The sequence below is a fragment of the Oryctolagus cuniculus genome, chromosome 7, assembly GCF_051225735.1.
Source record: "Oryctolagus cuniculus isolate XC-2025 breed Fujian yellow rabbit chromosome 7, ASM5122573v1, whole genome shotgun sequence".
Lineage (NCBI taxonomy): Eukaryota > Metazoa > Chordata > Mammalia > Lagomorpha > Leporidae > Oryctolagus > Oryctolagus cuniculus.
In genome coordinates this window covers 41,038,196-41,049,082 of record NC_142873.1, presented here as the reverse complement: position 1 = coordinate 41,049,082, position 10,887 = coordinate 41,038,196, and the positions used below count along the sequence as shown (strand labels likewise).

At 35.3% G+C, this 10,887-nt stretch overlaps 1 protein-coding gene across 1 annotated transcript; it reads left to right on the top strand.

The window, feature by feature from the left end:
• Window positions 1–868: 868 nt before the first annotated feature.
• LOC100354121 (olfactory receptor 10R2) lies at window positions 869–10,067 on the top strand. Its single transcript, XM_008264252.4, has 2 exons — window positions 869–971; window positions 7,175–10,067. Exons 1-2 carry the CDS (start codon window positions 930–932, stop codon window positions 8,114–8,116), a joined length of 984 nt encoding a protein of 327 aa, XP_008262474.3. The 5' UTR covers window positions 869–929; the 3' UTR covers window positions 8,117–10,067.
• The last annotated feature ends 820 nt before the right edge of the window (window positions 10,068–10,887 follow it).

Genomic DNA, 10,887 nt, shown 5'->3' with positions numbered 1-10,887 from the left:
CCCGGTGCCCATATGGGATGCCAGCACCACAGGCGGAGGATTAACCAAGTGAGCCATGGTGCCGGTCCCTACTTATGTATTTCTAATATCTAACAGAGTGGTTGGATTTTAGTATGAACCCAATGAGTGTTTGTTAAATTGAAATATTGCTTAGGAACATGAATGGGGAGCAAATGATTTGAAAGATTGGAAGATCTGTCCAAAACATAAGCAAAGACATTGAGGTTACATGACACGATTGCATGTTTAATGTGTATTCATTCAGGTTACATGACATGACTTTGTGTTCAGTGTGTGTTCATTGAGGTTACGTGACATGACTGCATGCTCACTGCACTACATGATGTCCCAGTTGATAAAACATTGAGATAAACCTGAGAGCCGGAAGTGCTGAGTGCGAGAGTGTTGAAAGAAAACAATTATCCTTAGCCTTGGCTTTACTTTCTGTTAGGCAATTTGGAATTTTAGCAGTTTGTAAGGAGCATTATAGGTTTTAAATGGAAGGTGTTGGATGAAGTGTAACTCCAGTACCCTGTTTCAGCACTCACTTTACTATTTATTCTATCTTCTCTTAATTTCACCAATCTGTACCTGTGTCTATAATGACATTCCTTCCAAACTCAGGACACTGAATTTATTTCTCAAACAACTCTGGAAAATAATCAAATAATCTCCAATTTCCTCTTCCCAGACCAACATGAGCGGATGTCCCCTCCCCATCAATAAAAAGTATAGCTTTTTTTTAATCTCCTCTCTTAAATGAATTCATCTCTTAGTTTTTTAATTTCTCTCTTCAGATTCAAGTATTGGAGAGGAAAGGTAAACTATTGAAAAGAATAGAGTGATGTAGGTTATTTTTTTTTCTTTTCAGAAACACTAATTTTCTTCAGATACCATAGTTCTGGCTCCACAGAAGTCATAGTTGTATCATGTCAGAAACAGCAGATATGGGAATCCAAGAGCCTGAAGAGGTAAGTAAAGTTAACATCCCAATAAAGATGTTGCTAAATCAAGTGACCAACCTACTAGGTAGTGTATTCTATATCACAGCTCTATTTGCAATGCCAAGTAATACATATATTTTAATTGCCACTTGGCATGAAGGTGAACCTGCTCATGCATAAACTAAATAATTCATTTTATTTTTTCAATAACATAAAAAGTGTATTCACTTTTGTGTGTGTATTTGAGAAGCAGAGAGACAAAGAGAGAAATGAAACAGAGACAGGCATACTAATCTTCCATCTCCTGCTTCATCCCCTAAATGGCTTCCACACCTAGGGATGAGCTAGGACAAAGATAGGAGCCGTGAACTCCAACAAGGTCTCCCGTGTGATGGCAAAGATTTGAGTACTTGAGCAATTACATTCCACCTCCTAAGGTGTATGCTAGCAGAAAATGCAATTGGAAGTAGAGCCAGGACCTGAATTCACACACTCTGAAATGAGACGTGAGAATCCCAGGTGGCACCTCAACTGCTGTGTCAACTTCTCCCCACCAACCAATTCACTTGAAATAAAACCTACTCAATTGGGTATCCTTTCCCTAATCTCTTTGCTTCCTCACCTACATCTATTTAGATTTAAAAATAGCTATTGACACTAAGTTGGTTCCGATATGTTTAATATTGATGACAGCTCACTTTTAAGACAAGAAAACCATACCACAGAGAGTATAAGAAAATTGCAGAAGGTAGCACAGTGGAATCCAAATCTCAATTGCTAGCCACCTGATTCTGTACTGTCTTCCACTACCTAATATTATCAGTTTATATTATGACTTCTAAATTTCTTTACTATCAGTGCATCTTTATGCATAAATTTTTTGTAATACGTTAAATTCTCAAAAATGTAATTATTGGAAAAAGTTGGATGAGTATCTTCAAGGATTTTGATAACATTTTACTGAATTTCTTTGCATAAACTTATAACCAATTTATAACCTATTAGTGCATTTTTTGCTACTCACATGACTCACAGCACCACTGCTAACTTGATGAGTATAAATGATCTAAGTTTATTTTTAATTAATACTGAATTATTAAGTGAAATGAATTTTTTATTTGTTTTATTCATTCTTTCTCATTATGTAAACTATTTGCTTATGCCCAATTTCTTCTTTCACATTTTATTTTCTAATTTAAGGTGTAATAGCTTTTTAAAAATTCATATCACTATTTTAGAGTATTTTTAATTTTTATTTTTATTTGCTTTCTAATGTATCTGATGTGCTTTTGTTATAAATAAATATTTTGTATAGTTAAATTTTTGCTTCTTTTTGACTGTCAATACTATTTCATTTATTTCAAATTTACTTGTTGCATTTTCTATCCAGTTGTACACTTCTTCAAATCCTTTGAATTTTTGTCTTTTCTTAAGAGATATAAAAATTTTCAACAAAGAGTTGAAAATTTAATCTGATGTTTAATATTTATTAAAGATCTACTTATTACATTACTATTACATGCCAACTACAGTTCAGATGGCATTGAGATCTTTTATATATTGTAACATGTTATTAAACTCTTATTTACATAAATAAATAAGGTATGAACTTTTCTGATCAGTGCTTGAAAGTTAGCCTGCTTCTAGTATTCTAATATGTCGAATATAATTGACATTATATTTTACAACTTACATCATTTTATTTTGTATTTCCCCTTGACTCAATGTTGTTTTACAATATTTTCAAATTTATGGGTAGAAGGACCTTTTAAATTTTATTACCATTAATATTTCATTTCTTTAGGATTAGGGAATATTGTTTATATCCCTTCTATGTTATGTTAATTGATATTTTTGTTGTGATTTGGTCAATACTCCTAAGCGTTTCATGTGCTTTAAAAAGAAAGTTTATATGATTTCTTTTTTTATGTATACATTATACATGTATTTTACATATGTTTTTTTTAAAACTTTTATTTAATGAATATAAATTTCCAAAGTACAGCTTATGGATTACAATGGCTTCCCCCCCATAACGTCCCTCCCACACGCAACCCTCCCCTTTCCCACTCCCTCTCCCCTTCCATTCACATCAAGATTCATTTGCATTTCTCTTTATATACAGAAGATCAGTTTAGCATACATTAAGTAAAGATTTCAACAGTTTGCTTCCACACAGAAACATAAAGTGAAAAATACTGTTTGAGTACTAGTTATAGCATTAAATCTCAATGTACAGCACACTAAGGACAAAGATCCTACATGAGGAGTAAGTGCACAGTGACTCCTGTTGTTGACTTAACAAATTGACACTCTTGTTTATGGCATCAGTAATTAACCTAGGCTCTTGTCATGAGCTGCCAAGGCTATGGAAGCCCCCTGAGTTCACTGACTCTGATCATTTTTAGACAAGGCCGTGGTCAAAGTGGAAGTTCTCTCCTCCTTTCAGAGAAAGGTACCTCCTGGATCTCACTCGCAGAGATCTTTCATTTAGTTTTTTTTTTTTTTTTTTTTTTTTTTTTTTCCCCAGAGTGTCTTGGCTTTCCATGCCTGAAATACTCTCATGGGCTTTTCAGCCGGATCCACATGCCTTAAGGGCTGATTCTGAGGCCAGAGTGCTGTTTAGGACATCTGCCATTCTATGGGTCTGCTGTGTATCTCACTTCCCATGTTGGATCATTCTCTCCTTTTTTTATTCTATCAGCTAGTATTTGCAGACACTATTCTTGTTTATGTGATCCCTTTGGTTCTTAGTCCTATCATTATGATCAGTTGTGAACAGAAATTGATCACTTGGACTAGTGAGATGGCATTGGTACATGCCACCTTGATGGGATTGAATTGGAATCCCCTGGTATGTTTCTAACTCTACCGTTTGAGGTAAGTCTGCTTGAGCATGTCCCGAATTGCACATCTCTTCCCTCTCTTATTCCCACTCTTACATTTAACAGTGATCACTTTTCAGTTAAGTTTCAGCACTTAAGAAGAATTGTGTATTGATTACAGTATTCAACCAAAAGTTAGTTCAATAATACCTGTGAGACATACTTACTGATGTTTCCATTTAGATGTCCTAAATCCAGTTATATTTTTCTCTTCCTGATCTATTTTCAACAGAGGGATATTAAAATTATTCATTATTACTATATCTGCCTCTTTCTCCTTGTGATTTTTTATAGTATCTTTCTTATAAAGGTTGCACCTATAGTTTGGGAGGTATAATCACGTCTAATTAAATAGCTGCCAATTTCATTATGAATTGTAGCTATCAGAATTAAAAGTGTTTTTTGTTGTTGTTTTGTGCTTATGTAATGTTCCTGATAATTTAGATTTGAATTTAATTTGACTTTTAATTTATTTGTTTTTGTTTATTTGAAAGGCAGAAGGACAGAGAGAGCAGAGACATATTGATAGAGAGAGAGAAAGAGTTAGTTTCCACCTGCTTATTCACTTTCCAAATGCCTACAACAGCTGAAGTTGGGTCAGACTGAAACCAAGAACCAGGAACTCAGTCTGGGTCTCCCACTTTCTGCCTCCCAGGGCACACATTAGCAGGCAGTTGGAATCAGAAGCAGAGCTGGCACCAAAACCCAGGCATTGATACTGGATGAAAGGTGATGGGAATAATTCCAGGTGCTTCAGAAAAATGCTTGTCATGAAAATAAAGATAATTAATCAAAATATTTTTATTTTTCTTGAATGTCCATATTGTTCCTGTTCAGAGGGGAGGCCAAGCACAATACATTTCCTAATTTACAATATAACTATATTCATATATATTGACTCAGTAGGATCTATCTCCCAAATCTCTGTTCAAGTATATGAACTCTTCTTCTTTGTGTAAATTTATGGCTATTTTATTGGGTGATACAGATATAGTTGGGCATTACTAATAATGTAATATTTAAATGATCATAGTAAAAATAATTAATAATTATATAATTAATAACTCCAATCTGGTCTCCCATGTGAGTGGCAGGGGCCCAAGTTCTCTGGCCATGTTCCCCTGCTTTTTGCTCATGGCTTACCATGGAGCTGGATCAAAAGTGGAGGAACCAGAGTTCTAAATGGCACCCTTATGGGATGCAGGTTTCGCAGGTGGCTGCTTAACTTTCAACAGCACAATGTCAGTCTCATAAATAAATCTTTAAAAAATTAAAAATATGAAAATAAAAATTCTCAGTAAAATACTTAGTAATTTGCACTTGACTGCTTTCATCTAGAATAATGCCTTTGAAGATAATTGGTGTAATATTTCTTTTCATTGCTAAATATTGCTGAATTATATGGTTACACTAAATGTTATTTATGTTAATAAATTGACAGACATTTGAATAGATTTGTGTTTTTTTGGTTATAGTTATTATTAATACTATCATGAACATGCACAGAAAATTCTTTGTGTGGATAGTCTTAACTTCTGTTTGGTAAATTGCTAGAGAGGATTTTTTTTTTTATTTATTCACAGCCTGGTGAGTAGAACTAATAACTGAGCAGTGTACATTTCAAAATTATCAAAAGTGAATTTCAAATTTCTCAACAAAACATCACATATCTGAGCAGATAGTTTTTGTTACCTTGTTTAATCATTGCACAACATATTGAAGATCATAACTCATATATATCATACATAGACACACATCTGAAACTGTCAAAGTGGTTTTCTAAACTGATTGAATGACTTTATATTTCTGCCATTATTACATGATGGTTTCAGTTTCTCCCCATCCTTGCTAGCACCTTGCAGTGTCAATAATTTTAATTATGACATTCTAGTGCATGTGAATCATCATTATATTGTATTTTTAATTTAATTTTTCTAATAAGTAACAGTATTGAGCATCTTTTCATGTTTATTATCCATTGAAATGGTTTATTAAAATGTCTATACAAATTGCTTTTTTTTCAGATGAGTGTTACTCTTTATGTAATTATGTGTTATTTGTGTATTTTGGACACAAATCCCTTTCTAAAGTATATGTTTTGCAGATATATTTTCCTGTTTAGTTACCTCAGGATTTTCATCATTTCAGTTTTAAAGTGGTTGATTTCTGGACTCCCAGTTCTGTCTACTGATCTAAAAGTATACAATAATTATATGCCATGCTGTCTTAATTATTGTATCTTTAGAATTGGCTCTGAAATCAGAAAGAATAAATCTTCCATATTTATTTTTCTTTTGAAATTATTTTAACTGTTCTTGTACCTCTCCATATAAATTCTATGTTCATCTTATTAATCTTTACAAGAAAAGTCTGTTGAGACTTTCTAAGAAATGTTTTTGAATTTATAATTAATTTAGTAGGAATTGCCTGTTAATTTTATTAAGTATTTTAACTCATGAACATGTATATTCTTCATTTATATAAATATTGGATTTCTCTCAATATTGTTGATCAAAAAGGACACAAATTGCAGTTATATAGGAAAAACAATGTTTGGTGGTTTTCTGGGTTTTTGCACTTCTCTTGTTAAAGTTAATACAAAATATTTCATGCTATGACAAACTGAATTGTTTTCTTAATTTTATTCCTGGAAAGTTTGTTGTTCATTACAGTAGGCAAGATAGTGAACCCCTAAAGATTCCCATGTTCTAAATCTTAGCATCTAGGGATATGTTAGATTACCTGAAAAAGGGAGTTAAGATGGCAAATGAGGTGCAGACAGCAGACTTAGCAGTTAAAATGCCAGTTAAGATGCCCGTATTCCATATCAGGGTACATGGTTCAATTTCCAATTCTGGCTCTGCCTCCTGACTCCAGCTTCCTGCTAATGCAGACCCTGGAAAACAATGGTGATGGCTTAACTAATTGGCGTCCCGCAAACCTTATGGAAGATCTGAAATGCCTTGTTGCCTCTGGGCTTCAGCCTCAGTCCAAACCAACGGAAATAAGCACACTCCCCAGGCCTACCTCTGCTTCCAGCCTCTTAAATAAGCAAGAACAAAAAATTACAGATGCAATCAACTAACCTGACAATAGAGAAACTACTCTGCATTACAAAGTGGGCCTAATATAATAATAAAAGCTTTTAAGAGTAGGAAAGTAGGAGAGTCAAAGTAAGAGATGTGACTTCATTGACTTTTAACATGGAAGAAGCAGACCATGAACCAGTGAGTGTGAGAAGTCACCAGGAACTGGAAAAGGCAAGTAAAAAGTAACCTTCTTCCGTGGTACCTCCAGAAAGGAGTTCTGTGATATATTTAACTGCTTTTCTTTTTTTCACTACAGGTCTTGGCAGAAAACCTCACCGTGGTCACTGAGTTCCTGTTGCTGGGTTTTTCGAGCCTTGGTGAAATTCAGCTTGCCCTCTTTGTGGTTTTTCTCATTCTCTATCTCCTCATTCTTAGTGGCAATGCCACTATTATCAGTGTCATCCACCTGGATCAGAGCCTCCACACACCAATGTATTTCTTCCTTGGCATTCTATCAACATCTGAGACCTTCTACACCTTTGTCATCCTACCCCAAATGCTCGTCAATCTGCTGTCTGTGGCCAGAACAATCTCCTTTACCTGCTGTGCCATTCAAATGTTCTTCTTCCTGGGTTTTGCTATTACCAACTGCCTGCTCTTGGGTGTGATGGGCTATGACTGCTATGCTGCCATTTGTCACCCTCTGCATTACCCACTCCTTATGAGTTGGCACGTGTGTGGAAAATTGGCAGCTGCCTGTGGGATTGGAGGGTTTTTGGCTTCACTTACAGTGGTAAATTTAGTTTTTAGCCTTCCTTTCTGTAGTGCCAACAAGGTCAACCACTACTTCTGTGACATCTCCCCAGTCATTCGTCTGGCTTGTACCAATACAGACGTTCATGAATTTGTCATATTCATCTGCGGGGTTTGTGTACTTGTGGTTCCCTTTTTCTTTATCTGTGTTTCTTATCTCTGCATTCTGAGGACTATCCTGAAGATCCCCTCTGCTGAGGGCAAACGAAAAGCCTTTTCCACCTGTGCCTCTCACCTCACTGTGGTTATTGTTCACTATGGCTGTGCTTCCTTCATCTACCTGAGGCCTACAGCAAACTATGTGTCCAACAAAGACAGGCTGGTGACAGTAACATACACCATTGTCACTCCATTACTAAATCCCATGGTATATAGCCTCAGAAACAAAGATGTCCAACTTGCTATCCAAAAAATGTTGGGCAAGAAAGGATCTCTAAAACTATAGAATTGAAGGGCCAAGCATTGTGGATCAGCAGGTTGAGTGACACTGGCATCCCATATGGGTACCAGCTGGAGTCCCTGTTGCTTCACTTCCCAACCAGCCCCTTACTACTGTGCCTGGGAAGCCAGTGGAAAATGGCCTGAGTGATTGGGACCCTGCCACCCATGTGGAAAACTCTGATGGAGTTCCAGGCTCCTGGTTGCAACCTGGCCTAGCTTCAGCTTTTGTGGCCATTTGTGGAGTGAACAGTGGATGGAAGATCTCCCTCTCTCTCTCTCTGTCTCGCTCTCCCTGTCTCTCCCTCTTTCTGTGTAACTCTGCCTTTCAAATGAATAAATAAATCTTAAAACTATATAATTGAAATATGTTTTAGAGTCCCCAGAAAATAATACCCTTCTATATTACATGCATATTTTATCTGCAACAGATTCATTTGAAATAATAGTACTGTTTAAGATACTATGTATTTTTCTCCTCTTAAATTCTCTAAATTCAGTCTGTAAGATAATGCTTTTCACCTTCTCAGATGGAATCTCAGGGATTGCCTCAAAATTAAACATCCAGTTCACTATAATAACCAGAAATCTAAATTCCAATTAATCTAAACTTCCCCCATTCCTTGGTGTTTGTCTTCAGATCAGGAAGCCTATACTGCAACCAATGGAGGTAGATTTATATGCGCTCTGTCAGGAACCACTCCTATTTACTTCACTGTCTGATCCCTCAGGAATTACCTTGGTATTAGTATTCCTACTTTAAGAAAAGCAGTATGTATGTGTAGGAATATAATATTTAATAAAAATGGTAAAAAAGTTCAATCTAAAAATAAATATTTTAAAAGAAAAACAAAACTGAAGCAAGAAAAGAAATTAAAGAAACCCAATTTGTACTTCAGTTTAAAAAGAAAGAATTGCAGTCCAGCGGGAAGTAGAGTTGGAGGACGGTGTCGCTTGCCTGTTGCTGCCTTTCTGCTTGTGGCGTCCTCACGATTTTGTACATGTTACATGCTGTGACTTCTCACTGGGGAGCTTTCATGGTTTCTGGAATAATTCCCTCCCAAAACTTCAGCCATACTTCTTGTGATGTAGCTGAAGCTCCCTCTGACAACTTGGAAATATTCTTATTAATTCTAATAGTTTACCACTTTTCTGGGTCACATGTCTTTTGGAGGGTTACTGGGAAATGTCCATTTTAAGTCATTCTTAAGTCATTTTAAGTCATTGTTTCTCCCACCTGGCTAATATCTGCTCCCCCATAAAAAAAAAAAAAAAAAAAAAAAAAAAAAAAAAAAACAAAAACTGAACACCCTTGTAACTCATGGTCATTAGAAACGTAGACATCCTTCTCCATGCTCTGGGATTTCAGGATAATAGACACATTTCTACATTCAGATTTCTTAGGCATACTGAACTCCTGATCTACTCTGTCCCTTTATCTCCAAGTAGTGTGTAGCAAAATCTTGAAGTAGTTCTTTACACTTTGTAAAGCAAATCTCTCTCAAAGATAATATGTTTTGCTTATGTTTATTAAGTAACTTATTTTGGAGTGGTTGGCATATTTTCATCCCACAGCATTTTTGTCTCAGTGGAAACTAATAACTAAAAGTGACCTTTTATCATTTGCCATTACCATGTGTTTTTTCTATAGAATATGGTATTTTGATGGGTTTTAATGAGGCTTATTCCTAAATATTGAATTCATAAAGTTACTGTCTTATAAAAAGCCAAATATCTGGCCATGGATAATTATATTAGTCACTCTAGGTGACATATCACAGTAGATAATTTTTGAGAATCTGTTGAAAGCTATGTATCCCAAACATGAAATTGTCTTCATGTATATAGGGATAATACTTACAACTGAAGGAGTCTAGAGAGTATCTAAAGTCCATCCTTTCTCTCAAACTCAACTGAACCATTAACTCTACTTTTATCATTTTGCCTTTAATTTTTATACTTTCTTTTTTTTTTTTTTTTTTTTTAATTTTTTATTTATTTTTTATTTTTTTTAACTTTTATATAATGAATATAAATTTCCAAAGTACGATTTATGGATTACAATGGCTTCCCCCCCATACTGTCCCTCCCACCCACAACCCTCCCCTTTCCCACTCCCTCTCCCCTTCCATTCACATCAAGATTCATTTTCGATTATCTTAATATACAGAAGATCAGCTTAGTATACATTAAGTAAGGCTTTCAACAGTTTGCTCCCACACAGAAACATAAAGTGAAAAATAATAGATGATTTTTTTTTAATGATGATGAAATCAGATCAGACCTATTGTCATGTTTAATCCCAGTGAGAGTCAAGTTGGGAGTTGATAGTTTCTTTTCTTTTCTTTTTTTTTTTTTTTTTTTTTTTTTTTACAGAGGATCAGTTTAGTATGCATTAAGTAAAGATTTCAACAGTTTGCACCCCCATAGAAACACAAAGTGAAATATATTATTTGAGTACTCATTATAGCATTAAATCTCAATGCACAGCACATTAAGGACAGAGATCCTACATGAGGAGTAAGTGCACAGTGACTCCTGTTGTTGACTTTACCAATTGACACTCCTGTCTATGGCATCAGTAATCTCCCTATGCTCCAGTCATGAGTTTCTAAGGCTATGGAAGCCCCTTGAGTTCTCCGACTCTTATCTTGTTTAGACAAGGTCATAGTCAAAGTGGAGGTTCTCTCCTCCCTTCAGAGAAAGGTACCTCCTTCTTTGAAGACCTGTTCTTTCCACTGAGATCTCACTCACAGAGATCTTTTGCCAGAGTGTCTT

Coding starts and splice junctions, on each gene's coding strand:
- LOC100354121 (XM_008264252.4), top strand. CDS start 930: ATGTCAGAAACAGCAGATATGGGAATCCAAGAGCCTGAAGAG. Junction 972..7,174: donor GAATCCAAGAGCCTGAAGAG/GTAAGTAAAGTT, acceptor TTTTCACTACAG/GTCTTGGCAGAAAACCTCAC.